The sequence below is a fragment of the Notothenia rossii genome (assembly GCF_949606895.1).
Source record: "Notothenia rossii genome assembly, chromosome: 5".
Classification (NCBI taxonomy): Eukaryota; Metazoa; Chordata; class Actinopteri; order Perciformes; family Nototheniidae; genus Notothenia; species Notothenia rossii.
In genome coordinates this window covers 73,132,037-73,151,207 of record NC_136903.1, presented here as the reverse complement: position 1 = coordinate 73,151,207, position 19,171 = coordinate 73,132,037, and the positions used below count along the sequence as shown (strand labels likewise).

Sequence of the window (19,171 nt, the reverse complement as noted above, 5' to 3'; positions counted from 1 at the left end):
TGTATGCTGTTTCTGTGCAGCAGTGCTAACAGTGTTACAGGAACCCTGGACACAACTGAAACAAACCCTTCTAAGGAATGTTAAATGTAAAAAGTTGTACGTTTCTAAGTTATGCTATGATTCTTTATTTTAACAGGGGAAGTGCACAAACAACATATCCTTATATTAAATAAGGAGGGATGTAATTCACCAGGACTTAGCATGTTTTTGTTATTCCCATAGTAGGGGGAAAGCAACATTTAAAATAGTTTGAAATAATATACATAATAAAAATAAACATTATAAGAAGACACGATCAAATTAAGATTAGACAATAACAGACAACCAATTACAGTATTAACACAGTCAGTGTACGTGACTTCCAAGTAAGGACATTAAGCACACGTTATATCCCTATGGGAATAAGGGATTATCAAACTTTCAGCCTAGAGGCAGACATACTGTCAGGCCTCCCAGGAACATCTTAGTTATCCTCCCTGGACAGTCACCTGCTAATGCTTTCTAAACTGGAAAGTGAGTGGTGAGAAATTCAATAACAGCAGAATCGGTCTCCGCAGACTGGCATACAGTCAGGCTCAGAGGAAAATGTAGCCATTAGTTCCTACAGAATGATTCAACACTTAGGCCCAAGAAAGTGGTGTTTCCTAACGGGATTGATTTTGTTAATGTCCGAGCCCTAACTTTGTAAAGTTTGTGTTTTCCAGGGTCAACGTGATGTACTTGTATCTCTGAGCAGAGTAAGTGCATGTTGTTTGTTGTTCCTCTGCAACAGTACCTTACTATCTGTGTCCACGGTGGATCTGCTCCTGCTAAGTAATCAGTTGCTTTCCAAACAACATATCAATCTAAAGTTTCCACTAAGCCTCACTTTGCAAACAGAGAGCATGTGTAAGTGTGACAGATGTGTGGCCGGCTCTGTTTACAGTACAGGCCGTCCCACACTACGCTTGTAGTCTTTATTTAACATACTGCTCCCAAGCAACACTTCCCACAGCTCCTTAAAAACATACCTTATGAAGACACATTTCAACGTCTTATTAATAGTCTTACCAGAAAATAGTAATGTGGGATAAAGCACAAACATGTATGATTGTGATGGACTCAGCAATAATTTTACCCAAAAACTCATAGAAATTTGACAACACAATATGGTACACAATGCATTATTTACATTTATTGATAAATAACAAAATAATGATATACTATATTATATAAATAAAAGATACAAAAGTACAAAGGGGCATATTGACATATAAACAATGTGAATTTGTTGAAATGTGCTTTAAAGATCCGTGTTTTGATTGCTTTTATATTCCTAGTGTGTATTTCTAGGTCTGTATCGGACAAGCAAGTCTCTTTCTGGTTGAAGCATCCCAAATCCATAACGACTGGCATTTACCTCCGGTATCTGAGAATTTGGATCAGAGAGCTCCAAATCGTAGTTCGTCAACACCATGTAAACAAACCTGAAGAGTAAAACATGAAATTAGGACTTTCAATATGACATTGATGGTAACAAACTCATCCAATGAGAAACATTTTGAGGTCTTAATGGATCGTAAAATAACATGGTGACTTATAGGACACTCACTGTCTGATGGTGTTGATGGCAAACTTCTTTCCCACGCAGCCATTGGCCCCTGCGCCCCATGGCATGGTGTAATATTTTAGCCTTCTCCCGCCTTTATAAAAATCTCTCTTCACGGAGCCATCTTTATTCAGGAAGCGATCGTACTTATATTTCTGGAAAGGAAACACATTTAGAGATGCAACCGGTTAGAAAGAGCAGATTGTATTCAGATAGATCAGAGTTAGCTAGATACTGTAGTTTTAGCTAGGTACTAGTTTCTGGTTTGTTTCATTTCTACTGGACAGTGTGTCAATGATTAGTGTTAGTGCAGCCTGCAATGTCCTTCCCACGCCTATTAGCTGTGTTTCTGTTCCCGTGCTTAGCTAATCCCTCAAAAGGTCCACAGTTCTGGTTTCACCCCCCCCCCCCCCCCCCGGGGCAGGGTCAGCATTATGTAGGCATTGATTCCACCTTACATAAACCACTACAATAATTACACTTAGCTCTGCCTCCAACTAGTCAAGACAATTACTGCTGTTCCTGTTGGCAGCACAATAAGCTTTGGATAGAGCGAGGAGGTTGGACACAGGCAATATGTTACTTTAACAAGATAGGACAACCAACCTGTGGCTCGTGGTGAATCTCTGGGTCCTTCTGAGGGCTGTTGAAGGGGAACAAACACACCCGGTCTCCTTTCCTTAGCAGGTACTGTTGGCCATCAGCCATGTTGAGGGTTTTTTCCTGCACTACCTCTCTGGTGATGAAGGGGGCAGCAGTGAGTCTAAGGGTTTCCTCTAAGGCGCTATCTGCAAGAGGCAGAAAGAAATGTTGTTAATAACAAAAGAGCAGAGGTTTTATTTGTAATATTTCTCTACTTATGAATTAGGCTTTATTTATCTTTATTTATTATTATTATTTATTAGGCTTTATTATTTGACTTTTTTCTGTTCACCATAATCTACTTTTCTTAGCTGTAATATTATCTTATTTGTGTTGCCCTATACATCGGTATAAATCCATTCATCTTTCAAATGTGATTCCAGACTACCTGACGAAAAGGAGCAAGCTACTCCCAACAAATGTCTTTCTTTCTGTTTACACTAAGCCCTCACCAAACACAGGGGTGTTCACAGGTGTGTCCAGTAATGAGGTCTCTGAGGTCTCCATCGTTGAGATAGCGCTGAACTCGTTCTTCACCGCTGTCAGAGCTTCAGGGTTTGTCAATAAGTAGCCCAACAGCCAAAATGCAGCCGGACCAACATTGCCCTGAAAACAAACAAAGACTCACATGATGACAATGATAGGGTTTTTAGTTTCACTCTGGCGTTGCATAGTGACAGCGCAGGTGGTTGTTTGCTAATAGCAAATAAGAACATCACATCCCTAGTGCTCATGTCTATTGTTTGTTAGAGTTGTAATGAAGCACACATTTCAATAAAAGTCTGGTTCAACAAAAACTTCAAAGCATAATGACTATTGGGGGCGGCTGACTGGATAAAAAGGCAACAGCTTCCTTTCATCTGTGAGGTATGAGAGGATCCGTGCTCTGGATAGTTTCACTTCTGACAAAGCTCAGCCTGGTAATGGTTTACTAAATAAGGAAAGCGCTTAGAAACCGGAGATCCCCCGCCATCTGCCTGCATCCAAGGGCAGGACAAGCTATGAAGCTATTTAGTTTTACAGCTTACTGTGGCGCTGACTGCCAAGAGAAGACACATCAAATAGTTCACATTATGTTAATGTAATACTGTGTATAAATGACCACAAAATGGCCTCTTAAGTCATTGCAAATACACGATTAGGTGTTTTAATGCGTAGTAAAATACATAAACACAACTGATCATAGAACTTCGGTATCCATTAAAAGATTTGTCATTATCCAAACTTTTGGCAGATGTATCACAGACCTGTGGGTGTGGAAGCTTCCTTATTGACAGCAATATTTCAGTGTTAATATCAACATATATGACTGATATGACAATATTGTGTGTCATAACCATAATAACCGTCCAACAAGGTCTCTGTATTTCATGCGATATATTTGTTAACTTCTCTCAAAGGTTTTGTGGGAAACTAAGAATGTGACTCAGACACAACCTAACGACATGATTCAAAGCTTGTAATCAAATAGTACATAAAGAGGATGAGTAAGCAATCTGAAGGGGAACGCAAATGTTGAAGTTGCCATCTTATTTATATCTTTGATAAAGTTCTCCAGCAGGCTGTGGGCAACACTGTGAGTCAATAGCAAGTCCAGTTTTACGTGAGTGAGAAGTCAAGGTCAGTTCAAATCCATTCAAGACTAAAACCAATGCAACCAATTGCCTGCTTGTTTTGTTATAGTAGAAATAAAATGTCCCTTTAACATCGGAAGAGATGGAAGTATGTGCATACTAGCTGACCTTTAAACATCCTACAAACCAAGTGAAGAGATTTCTGACATTTACATTTTTTGAATGAGAAATATGTTTTACTTTGTTCTGTAATTAATGAGAGATTCAATCAAGTTACCATGTCAGTTAATTTGGTGTAAAAACAATGTGCTCCATCCCAGTCATCTCTTATATTTGTTAAACACTTGCATGGCTTTCCAATGCAAAGGCAGACTGCTGTGAAAGCAGAAGTGAACAGCACACTCATGTGTTAGATAAGAGTACTGCACAGTGGTCGAGGAAATAGTTCATACCAGAATCAGAAAATGAAAGTACTCAAGTATTAAAAACCCTAATTAAATAAAGGATTATGAATCCTGAGGCAAATACATCATTTTTAACTGTTGATGGAGTAGCTGGTTCTGTTTAGGTAGTATTATCCAACATAAATAATGAATGTGAGGAGGCATGAAATAAGTCAAGGTGTTGAAAAAAAAATGAAGTAATTATTATGTTAATTATACACATTTCTAATATACTTAACTTTGTGTTATTTGTGAAGTATTGGATGATTTTACCTCTGAAGTTTTTGTTAGAGGCCATGCTAAAAAAGTCAGGAACCATTGGTTTAATCTTTTAAAATGTGTTGTATTTCAAAAGCTTATCATATTGTATTTAAGATCTCATTTCCAGCTGCAGTAACTATGCAAAGGCAGTTAATCTAAAAGTAGCTAAGTAAAAAGTATATTATTTCCCTCTGAAATGTCGTGGAATAGAACGATTAAGTATCAGAATAATGGAAAAACTCATGTAAAGTATCTCAAACCTGTACTTAAGTGCAGTACTTCTTAATAAACGTTCTTGGATACTTTCCCACCACAGAGACTGAGTGTCATCAAGTTCAACCGACAGAAAGCCTCTCTAATCTCGAGAGGTGATCACCAACTGAAACTCTCGCTTTGCACATTCTGAATAGGTCTTTCAACGTCTTGCTCACCTGTGTGGCCCACAGCTGCATCAGCACAGCTTTCCTCTGCGTCTCCTCGTCGGCCCCATCCTCCTGCAGGAGCCTCCTGTAGGCGTGGAGCCAGGGGCTGGCCCCCGAGTCCTGAGTCAGACCTGCTGGAGCCAGGAGCCCACACAGTCTCTGCCGCACACTCTGGGCTGCCCTCTTCTCCTCTGAAAACAGATAAACATCACAGCGTCAGTGAGGGAGTGAGTCAGGCTAAACATAAGCAGTGGAGCCTAATCTGAATGAAAGGCCTGATATATAAACAGATCGTACGGATACCGAGGTTGGACAGGTTCGACTGGAGAGCAATGATATTGTAATTGGCCAACTTTCATGTGTAATACAGAACAAAAGCAAATCTAAACATTGATACAGCACGCAAGGAAAGACCTTTCTTTAAAGAGCTCGGGGGAACAAGGTGTAGCAGCTGGTACAAGTTGTATCAGGTCTGTGATGATACATTGGGAATCGTAAAAGTCTTCAAAAATGAAAACAAAGCTACTAGACATTACGTAAGCAACTGAGTGAGGGAAACTTGCCATGACAACTGCAAAATAGAAATGAGCTTATATCTATCGATGGTGTCAATCCATGTCAGTGATAAATGTGAACAGCGTAAACACAAGTTACGTCTTCTCCTGAGTCATGGAGTTTGATGTGCATCATAACTAACAGACTTCTGTCACTGCAGCCTTCCTGACTAAAGCTTCTGATACCCCGAAGGTTATCTGTAGGCACAGTAAGTTCAGCATCACTACCTGGCTTCAGTGTGCCTCTCGCCATTTTAGTCAAGAGGCCATCAAACTTCTTGTACTCCTCATAGACGCTGGAGGGATCTGTGCCGTTGTTGTTCTGTTCCCCTCCGAACAGCGACAGGTACCCCGCCCTGCAGAGAAAGGACACATCAAAAGTGTGAGAACGTGTGGTTCTCTATGGGGAATGAATGCAGACATTGTTTTGCAATTGACAGAAAGATAACCAGCCCACGCAGGTATTTCATTTGACACAAGAGATTCCCTTTCAACTGGTAGTTTTCCATTGGCCAACACAAGGTGAAGCTTCTCCCCAGAGTGTATGTCACTGTGTCAAAGGGTAACATTACTACCTGATAGTGTTTTACATTGCTGATACTCTCTCCTTTGTTTACTAAGGATACTTCTTAACATGAAGGGCAGCTACGTTTATGTTCACATCCTGTCTCCTAAAATACTCAACCGGAAAGGTGACCTCAAACATTTGTGTCATGGTAATCATCCTACATTTTTCTTGCTGTGTTTACAAGCAGAGAACCGCAGGACTGACGGCTGTGTAAACTGTTTAGTGGAACATTTTGGCGTACATGCTTCTTTTAACATAGTCAAGAGTGTGTGTGGGCGAGACAGGGGCACAATTACTTGAAAAGTAGGCTGTAGGAGAGGTTGAATAGTCCCTGCTCTTTCCAGTCTTTCTGGTTCTGAGGCATCTCAGTTTTCAGCGAGGCCTGCAGGTGTCTGCTCATGGTGCTGTTCAGTGCGGCCAAATTCACTCCCATGAAGTGCCTGTGGACACAAAAAGGTTGAGATGACAAAGTAAATAAATGTTGAATGGCATTCCATTGAGGGGAAATCCTGTGAATCTTGTCACACTAATTGATGTGGTGACCTGACTTCCTAGCTAATTGTTGACTTAGGTTTGATATTTTCCCTGAGGTAATGAAAATGCTCCGAGTTTTATTTTTAGCACATTTGGGTAATTGTTAACATGATGAACGAAGAAAGGAGGGGTCGGCAGGACACACAACTTATCACTCAGACTGAGCTTCCAGAAAGCAGTGTGCCCATTGGTCAATCTTTTAAACCTTAACATTATAAAGATTGCTTTGTTTTTATTTTGATGTCTGCCAGTATCTCAATACAATAGATGCCTGAGCAATAATGAAACAAGAAGATCTAAAAATGGATTTCCCAAAATAGTAAGGGAGTTTTCAGAAATATCCACAGTGATGCTATTCATGAGATTCGAGTGGTAGTTTTTCCACAAACAAATGTTGCTTCTCTATTTATATAAGAAATGAAAATGAAAATAGACAGTACAAGCTTTCAGTTTGGAGTTCATACTAATGAGGACTTACTTTTTCATCAAGGCTGAAACATTAGACGGCTGATGATGAGGGAGCCGCAGGTTGAAGATCCTCTCCATGAGCACCTGTGCATAGCGACTGAAGTCCAGGGAGTCCGAGTCATTTATGACCGCGTCGTACGAGTGAGGATCCAGCAGCACCGTCACATAACGTCCAGCAGCACGCACCTGCACATCATCAGTGGAGAAAATTAAAAAGCAAGAAAAAAAAAATGCTAGAATTCTTTTTTCATGCATTTCTGTAACATTAAAAATTCTCCGAGCACTTTTTGTTGTGATTAGTGTTGTAATGTATGTTATTTCTTAAAGTTTTGAAGCAAACCAATTCCTTTTCTCATGAAGGGCAGTATTCCATTTATCTTTCAAATAAATGAAAAAGTATTTGCTTGTACAACTCAAATATAAAACTCTGTATTTTGTTTCAGGATAACTTAAAATCATGACATCATGGTATCCTGATGTAAACGTTTGGTGTTATCCGTAACATGCTGTTACATGAACATAAACATATTCTTAAATGTCTATTTGGAGAGGCAGCATTTTTAAGCTGAATTGTTTTTATAAGTATTAAGATCTTTAGGGGATCATATGTATTCATATCATATTTACAGAGGGGGCATCGGTGAATCAGATCATCATCTCTGTTGGTCTTTTCTACTCACTGTGAAAATATCGCCATGTTTCTGCTTCATTCGGTCCAAGAACTTGGAAGCATCCTTTCCAAACTCAAGTGCATGGCCTAACCAGGGGATAATTCCTTTGTCTAGAGGAGGATCGCTCTTGGATCTAAAGGGAAAATGAAATACAAATATAAAGTTACATTGATTTATTGTATTTTCAACAACTTGCTATTTTGAAGATGATTGTCTTTCTTTATCTTACTGATAGTTTAAAAAGGTGGAGAGACACAACGTGATATGCAGCTCTGGACAATAACCAACATAGAGATGTGTTATTTTACACATGCATCTACTTTGTTGTCTGCCTCAACATTAGTTTGTGTCACTTATTTTACGTCACACCTATTATGACATGATCACTTAATATAACAATAAAAGGGATAGGTAAAATTGACTTGACAAATTATTCTTTAGTCATTTGTCATTGCCTCAATGGAAATTGAAACCTCGATGAAGGGGAAAGCTGCACAATAGGGACACTTATATTTAACAGTGCAGTAGTTTAACTGCATTCCTTTGAATGGAGAAGCCAAACCAATACAAAATAAAAATGTTGGCGTGTGCGTACATCACGAGAAAAATAGCATACTCGGGTGGTAGATAAAATCGTTTGACAAATATGTCACCACACTGACTAGTCTTACATTTGCACCAGTTAACAAAAACACATATGAGAATATTTTTGACAAGGGCGTGCAAGATTCAATGTCAACAGGTGCATTTTTCATTAGCGTGTTTAGAGCACGAAGTAAGCACAATACAAGTCAATAAAACAATAACTCACCTCGATCTGTGTGTGAGAAGGAAATAAAGCAGGACAGCTTGGAAAATCAGAAAAATAGTCCAGAACATCTCGTGTGTTTACCTTCCTCGCTGCTCTGAGTCAATGGAGTCCCGTCTGCTCTCACATGGCTTTATTATGAGCCAGAGCTACGACGTCACAGTCCTCTCTGTCATCATCTTTGTCACTGCATCTTTACATTTCCCACGCTGTTGCATGTGCTCGCTTACGTTATCATGATTACACTTCTTTATTTAATACGAGGGAATACAACGATAATCATTTAATTATCCTTAAGGCTAGTTTACATGCAGTTGAGACACTCGTTTGTATTTATAGGGATTTAGCTAGAATGGGTACTAGGGACCCGGAAAAAAAAGTTGTTAGCATTATTCTGTAGTAAGGTACAGCATCAACCGCATAGGATGGGGAATTACCTGCACTCTGCCAGACTTTATGCATGTTCGCGCACAAACTACAGGTAAAAAGTTAATATGTATTATCCATGTTGCCGGTAGTTCAAACCGCAATTTAATCTAAATCAAATTTGTATTTCCTTCCTTTTTTTTTACTGGATTTTGGCAAGATCTGCCTAAATTATGTTCCCTTGTTTGGGAAAATCCCTTTTGTTTGGCAATCGTTTATTTAAGAGCTTAAGGAAGTGTGATCCTGCATGCCAGTATTCACGCACACCGTAAGTTATTACTGTAAAAAAAACCTGAGTCATACAAGCTGGGCTTTATCCTTTGGTACTTAATATGAGCTCATGTTTCATCACATAGTGTGTGCTCAGGTTGGCATATCAAATATGGAGAAACAGAGGAAAGTCACCCTGATTGTAGAGACGTGCTGAATTTCAGGTAGATATTAAAGATTTACATACATAATAATAATAATAATAATACATATGATACAAGTACACGGTTGCATTCTACTAAACAAACAATTGTATATGTACCACAGATTTACCACTTGTAGTATGTGATGAATATTTACATTGACTTGAAGTATCAACTTTTTGTTTGAATCTTTATTAACCAGACCAATATGAAAATGTGCAGTCCCTGTAAAGTTGACACAGCGGGTCTGAGGCGTGCAGTGAAACAACTTTTAGCAGCTTTCTGAACTGCAATATGACAAATAAACTGCTTCACTCAAACAAAAGGTTTGGCGACTACTAAACTGCTGCTGAACATGAAAATAGCTTTTCTTTCTCCAGTGATCTTATTATCGCATCAAACCAAAGGAGAAATACAAAAATTATATGCTAAAACTTTTTGGCAAGACTAACAAGAGAACCTGTATTAAGAAAAAATGTAAAATCGATAAAGGAATTATAAATAATGCTGAACCTACATGGCCTCAAATTTAAACTCAGAACTTCAAGGCAGGATGTGAATTAGGAGAGCTCCTTATCCCCCTTCCCATCCCCCTTCTCTTCCCCCTTCTCATCCCCCTTCTCTTCCCCCTCTGCTTTAACCGTTCCTCGTGATTCATAGACATCCTCCGGAGTTTGGCCAAACACGCCCGGGGTCCGCTTGAGGAGGTAGACGGCAGCATGTAAACCCCCGACATTGACCCAAACAGTGTGCAGCCTCCTCCACAGTCCTCCCATCCTCGAGATAGCCTGGAGACAACATTCATCTTGTTAGGGCAAACTAACAAATGAGACAGTTGTTTTGTGTGAAACACGATATCCAACTTAGACGAATACAGCTGTTTAAAGTCTTTTTCCATGACTCATGGGGGGCTTATTGGATTCTGCATGCATACCCTCTAAGTAGAGGACCATTTTAGATTGTTTAAAGTTGGATTAATCATGTCTTATAAAACCTACTGTAATACACAAATAATTATAAGTAATTGATTGTATGACAGGACAACTAATAAATAATTACTAAACACTGTTTTCATGTCATTAGAACCCAATTTGACTTCATTGATTCATCTGGGAAAGCCCGTATAGCCTACCACAAAGGTCAACAGCAATGTCATTGACTGGAACCAAGCTATTTGTTAAGAACTGCACTGTCCAAGTAGTTTATAAGTAGATATAAAAAAAAAACACATTGAATTTATAGATAATATGCCTTGCTAATATGTGACCCGCTCTATCGAAATCAGTCGGAAGTCGCAACGGCGCATTTCAAAATAAACGTGGATTTGCGTTAAAAAATAGTTTTTCGGGGTTCGGGTGTTTTGTTTGATTTCAAACAAACAAATTCTTGGCTTTCAGAATATGAAACTTTTATTTCCAAAATAACACGATAAATACATTTTTTAAGCTTGTAAAGGGAAGATGACAGCTCTCACTCGCACTCTGCTGTTCCGCAGCGCCGCTCCCCCCCCTCCGGCTGAAATTATGAATGTAAGGCGTATAGTAATCATAGATAACACGGCAGGTTCCGTTACAGTTTGTTTTCATTTGATTTCAAATAAACAAAGTCCTGGCTTTCAGAATATTAAACTTGTTTAAAATTCAGATGATAAATACAACTTTGTAGCTTGTAACGGCATAATTACAAGCGGAGAACGGAGTAATTTAAAGTCACAAACACAATAAACAAACACAATACACAAAAACGCTCAATTACACAAACACACACTCGCGAGCTTCCCCCAGACCAGTAATCCAAACGAAAATATTTTTTCTCCGTACTACTTTGATCATTTGCTCCGCTAATAATCAATCAGATCGATGGATTCCAGAGAAGAGGAAACTTTGAAGGCCTTTTTCTCAAAATGATGACTGTGACAGTCATTATATAATGTGACATATTTTGCTTAATATTTGGAGTACAAAAACAATCCTGATATCATTAGAAAGCTAGGAGTCTCCTCTTTCCAACAGTGTATACAACTCAAAATGTGTCTTCGGGTCAATGCGACTGATTTCGATGGAGCAGGTCACATATGAGCTATACATGCGTTTTTATACTAGGTCTAACTCCCTGACAAGGACAAAGCAGAACCTTTGATATTACAGTACACGTGTGGATATGAAAATTAACAATTGTTCTTAAGTGTTTTTATAATTGTGCATTGTGCCCTTCTGTACAAGGAACACATTTACAATCCACAGATAACAAAACTTCAGAGGTTAGGGGAAAACGCAGTTGCAGTTGTTTCCCTATCAAGTAGGTGTGTGAATCAGTGGTTACGGCAAACTTTCCGGTTAGGATGAAATATATGATCCCTTATCAGGAAGACTGAGGCAGGCCAAGACTTGCCCTGTGGTTTATCTGGAGATCCTTTGCTTACCTTGGTAAAGCATTTCTTGTCCTGTGTCAACAAGGCAGCCTTTCCTGTCCCCGGGGTGCTCACACGGGCCATCTCTCTCAGACAGGAGGGGTACAGGTCCCAGTTCTTCTTCCTAGAGCCCATTCTTCAAGAAAACAAAGGAGATACTTTATAAGATAGTGTGAAAGATACATTTTCAATATTTAGTATTTTTTTGTTTAAAAATCTTTTAACCAGCAAAAATCAAGAGGTGACATTAAGAGGTCAACATTAGACTTGAATGGGACATTGAAGCCACTGGAGAGGTAATGAAACTTATAAAACCAGGAAAAGACTACAACTATTTATATATTTAAATGTTCTAACCCTGATACTAGAAATCCACTCATTCAACAACACTTCTACATACTACTTAATCAAGCATGCACTGCACACGTGTTTATGGTACCTCTTCCCAAAGGGCATGTCGGTGATGATGATGTCAACAGAGCCGGTCCTCATGGGTAAGTTGCACAGATCCCATTGCACTGTGTCAATGGGCATTCCAGGTGCACTGTTTTGAAGGATTACATTGGAAAAGCATCATCAAAACCGTATGGAGGTCATCAAATGAACATAGCTGTTCTTATTACTACTTGTGAGATGTCGAGATGAGCACACTCTCACCTGCCCTTAGCTGCCCTCCGTTTCTGGATGTGACATATATTATTGACTGTGCGGGTAACTGCCATGTCATTGTTGTCACCGGCAATGTAGAAAGATTTGTTGAATTCAATGGCCCCCTGGTGATGAAAATCATAAAACACAAGTCCATTTTAAACAGTACTTTCTGTCTTGACATTTTAAGTTTTAAGTCTGTAGTTTGCTTGTGAAATGTGTTTGATGTCATCAGGAGACAGCAGCAGCATTATGTGGAGCAGTGCAATGAGGTGAGGAAGAAGCTAGTAAAACGATGCTGTGTACTGTAGAATATTAAGAAATCATGAGGTTATTGGAAAGGGTTTAATGTGTGTGTTTATGTTTTGCACTTGATCTTCGTGTTTTTCCATCAAAGCTATATTGTAGTATAGGTACATAAGATATGACTTACCTCCAATGGTATAGCTCCTGTTCCGCACATCGGATCCAGGATTATATCAGACGCCTGAGGACTACACAGCCTATCAACAGAAAAGTGTGAAAATAACACAGTATGATTATCATACAGGTTCATTATATACATGTCAATATAAAGCATTAACCAATTGTGCTGTTTCTCTTCCCCACGTTCTTATCGTGACTGACACCATCCTGCATGCACTGCTCGTTTTTATTAAATCCTAATTTCATTTTAGCACTTAGTGACAAAAGATATGCAGATATGACCACACGCAGGCCTTATACCATCAGTTTTGTGTTGGAACAATAAACATGACTGGTAAAAAAATGGTTTAATTACTGAGCAGTTCCAAGCAGAGCCCCAGTCATTCTACATTACACGAATCATCATCTCAAATGAAATTAGAATTCAATTCATCAGTTACTCCACTTGAATTTCATCCAAGTCCCATTCATTGTTCTGTGGTTAGCACTGCATTGCTATGATTTATATTTGGGTGCTCTCTTTGTACTCGTTTGGAATTCCCAAATTAAATAATTTGGTTTCACGAAGTACCGGTTTAATTGCCTTTGATTACTTCCCTGTTAGTCTTTCAGCAGAATTACAGAGCAAATACACTTGCTGGAAATACAAAGCAGATTTACATGTTTTTTAAAAAAACTTTTCTTGACATTAACAGATCGTTATAAGTGCCCTTATAGTTATTATGTCCTAAATGATGAATGAAAATAAAATAACAATAATTTTTTCAACTGACTTTAGATATACTATACTTGCATACAGTTTGTAAGGTGCACAGACCCCCACCCCTGCGTGTTAGGCAAACTAAGCTATAAAAAAAAGATATATGTGTCAAACTATCTTCATGGAAAATATTGCTAAACCCTGAGGTGTGACTTGCATTTTTATCTCAACAGAGATGAGTTGTTTTTGGCATGGGAGATGTTATTGGATATATCAGTGTTATCTACTTTTAACTGGAAGAATTGTTCCACAGTCTGAGCAACGCCTTTTGGAAATATGCCATTACAAAGTTATCAGTTTAATGTATCGATCATTTTAATCTCTGTCATGTGTTAAACTTTGCTTTGCATTAGTACATGCACAAGACATAGCTCTCTGAAAGATTATATTTAACCAAGTTGTGGAATACTTATTTAGGTTATTTGCACTTTCTTCTTCAAGTATCGATCTGAGTGAGTGAGTAGGAAAAACACATTCAATCTGTTGTTACAGTTGGTATGAGGTTGCAGCATGACAGTATTTTCTCTCTTCCTCCTTCATCAGTCACTTTGGTAGCTGTCCAAGGTACACCTCATTGCAAGTGTCATCATGACAGTGTTTTTAATGACTAATCCGTTGTTGAATCAACGAGAGGCTTAGAATTATTCCTTATTTCAATAATATACATACAAACTTTAAAGAAATTCAAGAGCCCAACCATATCCGAATAAATCCCTTGTTCAAACAAAGCCGTGAAAACAGAGTTGAATAAATACCTGAGCATGCCATAGCATAAGGTAGAGCGCAGTGTAGTGGGTCCGAAGTGGCTGATGTTCCTCCTGTGAAGACTCTCTTCTGTGAGTGCGATGCCGATCACCACCTCTACATTGTGTATGTTCAGTAACACCTACAGTGCAGGAACATACAGAGCATGATTAGAAAGCAATGATCAATTACCATGAATACATCTTTATATTCTTTAGAGCTGAAACGATCGTCAGAAAATTCATCACAACCAATTTTCACATGATTGAATTGTTTCTTAGTACGTGTGAAGTTCTTTAAAGGTCCCATGTCATGCTTTTCCGGTTATTACCCGTCCCTTGTGTGTTATGAAGGTTTTTACGCATGTAAACGGTCTGCAGAGTCAAAAACCCTCAAAGTACACCCTGTTGCGAGTAAAACTCTAACACAAAAAATACCTGTCTATGCTGCCCCAGAATGCCTCGTTGGAGATTCCTCTTTTTCCATTTGTTTCTTCCGGGAACCAAAATGGACCAATCCGTGGAGCTCCTCACACACCGTCACTATCAAACGCAGTGGGGGGACCTTTAGCGTACATTTTCAACTAACAGGGAGTCCCAATGACCTGCATAGAGCTCCCTGGTTGGTAATAGACGAGTTGGGATCGCAATATCAAGCCACACTTATTGTTTTTACTTCGGCTGTGAGTGTTTGTGTGTGCTCACGATGAGTTTTGAGCTGTATCGCCGTAACGCCGAGCCAGAAACCACACCAGCAAGCCAGCTCACTGAGCAGCGAGACTTGCAACGTCCCGACCAATCAGAGCACACTGGGCTCACAGGAAGGGGGGGGGGGGGGGGGGGGGGCAGGAGCTCCAACAAGCCGTTAAGGACAGAGAGTGAATACCGGTGAATACACATACTATACAGAGATGCTGTATGAGAAACCAATGTGAGTTTGGAAAATTGCAGAGTATAAATCTATTTTAGTATACCTCAACAATGGAATTATGATCAGTAGAAATGGCTATGACATGTGACCTTTAAAATGAATTCAAAGAAAAGACACACCGTTTCGTCATTGGATACAATGAAGCATTTTTCAACATGTCACATAATGTGGAAGGCTTATCTTCTTGGAAAATGTGACTCAGCAGAATTCTTATTTGTTCTTTTGTTACTCCTTAGACTAAATATTATGCTATGCCTTGCAAATGCATCAGAACAGGCAGTTTTTTGGCCAGTGTAATGTTATTCACTGAGCTAGTCGAGCCTGAACAGGACCACCTACCTCTATGTCAAACTTTGTCATATCTGCTTTCCACTGGAAGAATTCTTGCACGCCCCCACCAAAGTCTCTGGCTGCATCATTGGAGGTAAAGCTGTGTATGACACCGGCCCTGTTGCACGTCACACGGAACTTGGTGACTTTGGTCTTTGGTTCTGCCTCCTCCGAGTCCGGCGTGCTGTCCTCCGTGTTAGCAGTGACCTCTGCCTTCGTCTGGCTTTCAGCAGCGGACCCTGCCGGAGGTAGTTCTTGCTGCTCAACATCAGCCACACTACAACCTACTAGTAGTGAGGCCACAGATGCAACATCTGTGGCCTCACTACTAGTAGGTTTTACTTTGGTTCCATTTCCACCTTTCCTGAAGCCTTTTTTCTTTTTGAAGGTGCGATTTAGTTTCCAAATCTGTAAGGCATTAGTCCAGGGGAGATTGGAGGCAAGCTCCTGCAGCTCCAGCAATGTCTCCTCCTGCACAGAACACAGTGTTTAGTACCCATGGCGATAATCCATTCATTGGCTAAGAGAATAACGCTGTGTGTGTTACCTTTGATTCTTTGAAGGGGTAATCATGGTATTCCTCAACCACAACAAACAGGTTGTCTACAGACTTCAAAAGATGGACCTACAGGAGAGAAGGAATCAATGAAGGAAAGACAGACATGTTCATTTAAGATGGAGGTTATCTGTACACTATTTACACCTGGGAAATGTTAAAAGGGGTTTAACATATGGCATCATCACTGGGCTCTAACAGCAAAAAAAGACATGCATTGTCTCCAGGTTTCCTACCTGGAAAAGCTTGTCAGACGCTATTGGAAAGTATATGCGACCACGATCTTTGCTGATTATTGCATCAACCCCAATTTTCTCCTTGACTTCTTCTGCAGCAGTCTGCTCAAACCCTGTAGGCACTGTTGCTCCAATGGTGACAGTGATGACGTCCCCAATGGGGGCATCATTTTCAGAGGAGGAAGAGGCGGATGTGCAAGAGCCCGGCTCTGCATCCCCTTCTTCCTGGGAGGACATGCTGTATGAGGATGTATAGGCTGCACCCCACTAGACAGAGATATCAACTGGAAGATATGAATGACAGCTGGGGCCAAACTCAGAGGCTCACGTGTAACAACCTGGAGACAGAGAGACACAAACACACACTGTTAACACGGCATATTCTTTCATACTCTGGCAAGAGTCATTTGAAAGAGAGTAACGTGTTATACAGAAATATTGTCTGTCAATCAAGTAGTCGTAAGTAAGCTTAGCTGGCGTGAACAAATTGAATAAACCTGTAACGTTATTGCTTGACAATCATCAACTAAACAAGTTAATGTATCAGGCTAACGTTAGCTTTAAGGAGCTAATACGTTGTTACCACTTTAAATCTTGAGACGTGAGCCACGGACATGGCTTTTACATTAAAGCGCTGCCACATTATAATACGTGCTTATATGATGAAAACCCTGGTTTAACTGTTGCAGCTGCCGTTAAAAGTTGTAATAGTTTAACAGTTAGTTATGTTAGACTTCCAAACTGGAATCAGACCAACCTGTCAAACACGAGGCGAAAACATTTTCATTCAGCAGCAACAACAGTGACGAAACTTCCGGCAGAAATCCTAAAGAATAAAAGCATAATCTCCCCAATTTTAATCGGACACAAATTAGACAATTTCTGGAAACTAAATATCAAAAATAATCCTCAAAATCATACATGGTCATACAAAATCAATGCATATAAACATAGTCTTTCTTTCTTTCTTTGTTAATTTGACCACCCTTCGCCAATGTGCAAGTAGTTTAAAAAAAGCTGTTTTGTTTTGAAAGCTAGAATCCCCTGATTTCCTTTTTCTCATGTTCACTGGCTACTACTTCCGGGTAGTTCTACGTGTTTCCCCGAAGTGATCGACAGAGGGCGCCATGATATAATATTTTGAGCTAAGTGGGAGAACCCGGGACAGTTAGCCATTCTATATGAGAACACAGAAAAAATATCCACCTTCAAACATTCAACAACAAACAGTTAAGGAACATAATATTACAGATAGAAGCCTACATGAAAAGACAACACCCAAACCCAACTTATCCCTGCAAACTGATCAAAGGAAATACAAAGGAGACAGCAAAACAAGTTAGGCTATATAGAAATGTATTTATTGGGATAAACCCCTTGAGATGCACCATCTCGTTTTTCAAGGGGGTCCCGACAATAGCAACAACTTACAGACATACATAAACAAAAAGACAAAAAGCTAAACATGACACAAAAGACAAACCACGTAGCCTACAGTCTATTAAGTAACATTCAAGTAATACATACAATCATTACAATCATTATAATTTGAGAGACAGTCGAGGAAATCAGTTTCATCAATATCAGTTTCATCAATAACAAGTGCAGACCAGTTGAAAGTGAGATGATAATGCATGTTTAAACATACCCAATGATGCAAGAGATCTACAGTAATAGCAGCAGGTAAAGTATTCCAGTCTGTTGGCTCTTCTGCCAATCAATTTTTTTGCAGAGGGGACAGAGAAATAAATCTGGACATAGTGTCTAACTTGATGATTTGGCGAGTAGGGTACAACATTTTGCTTTAAATAAGGGGGATAGTTAAGATAAATGTATTTACATTTTAAATATCAGCTAAAGCCAATGCATGTGTCTTCTTACATTTAATGAAGGCCATTTAAGTTGGTTATACATTGTGCAGTGATGTGTACGAAAAGGACAACCAAGAACGAATCTGCATAGTCTATTGTAGGCTATGTTGAGTGGAGCAAGATCTGATTTATGTGCGTTTTGGTAGACAACATCACAATAGTCCATAATCGGAAGAATAAGTTGAGAAGCAATTCTCTTTCGGACACGGAGCGTAAAACAATTACGAGAGCGGCAGTAGTTTATTGTGTGATAGCCAGTCCTGTAAGATATTAAAATCTAATTGAAGAGAGATCTACATTTGTGAAAAGTCAGATTTGGATGTATATATGACAGTGTCATCAGCATAAAGGTGAGTATGACAATTAAGGAGACAAGAAGGTAAATTATTTATGTAAATAGAAAACGGAAGTGGGCCCAGAGTTGATCCTTGGGGTACACCCTTTCGTTGGATCAAGAGGTCAGACTGTTTTCCATTAACAACCACACATTGCTTTCTATTGTGAAGGTATGAGTTAAACCATAACACTGTATTATTAGAAAGGCCAATGCCGTGAAGTTTATCCAAGAGCAAATATTGATCAACGAAATCAAAGGCTTTTGTCAAGTCAATATAAATGGCGTCTGTGAGTTTACCATCATCTGCAGCAGAGTACAAGTCATTCGAAAATGTAAGTAGGGCAGTTGTTGTGGAGTGATTAGGCCTGACGCCAGATTGAACCGGAGATAAAATATTATAAGTATTGAGATAATATGACAGTTGATTATAAATTATTTTCTCCAAAACTTTGGAAATAGAACATATTATAGAGATTGGTCTATAATTATTTGTATCAAGTAAATCACCACCTTTATGGAGTGGAATGATGCGTGCACATTTCCAAATAGTC

The 19,171-nt window shown here is 39.3% G+C and overlaps 2 protein-coding genes across 2 annotated transcripts; both read right to left on the bottom strand.

Moving 5' to 3' along the window:
• Nucleotides 1-1,154: 1,154 nt before the first annotated feature.
• Nucleotides 1,155-8,701, bottom strand: LOC307038983 (prostacyclin synthase-like). The gene is made up of 10 exons (XM_079680668.1): nt 8,537-8,701; nt 7,735-7,858; nt 7,065-7,240; nt 6,349-6,492; nt 5,713-5,840; nt 4,940-5,121; nt 2,683-2,836; nt 2,195-2,376; nt 1,592-1,743; nt 1,155-1,466 (listed from the first exon to the last, which is right to left on the bottom strand). The coding sequence occupies exons 1-10, from the start codon at nt 8,602-8,604 to the stop codon at nt 1,316-1,318; spliced, it is 1,461 nt and encodes a 486-aa protein (XP_079536794.1). The 5' UTR covers nt 8,605-8,701; the 3' UTR covers nt 1,155-1,315.
• Nucleotides 8,702-9,932: 1,231 nt separating this feature from the next.
• On the bottom strand, nt 9,933-17,281 carry thumpd3 (THUMP domain containing 3; the record flags this gene model as incomplete). The annotated part of the gene is made up of 10 exons (XM_079680553.1): nt 17,170-17,281; nt 16,413-16,750; nt 16,168-16,245; nt 15,630-16,091; nt 14,372-14,502; nt 12,864-12,933; nt 12,440-12,555; nt 12,222-12,326; nt 11,795-11,918; nt 9,933-10,160 (listed from the first exon to the last, which is right to left on the bottom strand). The coding sequence occupies exons 2-10, from the start codon at nt 16,647-16,649 to the stop codon at nt 9,933-9,935; spliced, it is 1,551 nt and encodes a 516-aa protein (XP_079536679.1). The 5' UTR covers nt 16,650-16,750; nt 17,170-17,281.
• Nucleotides 17,282-19,171: the final 1,890 nt, after the last annotated feature.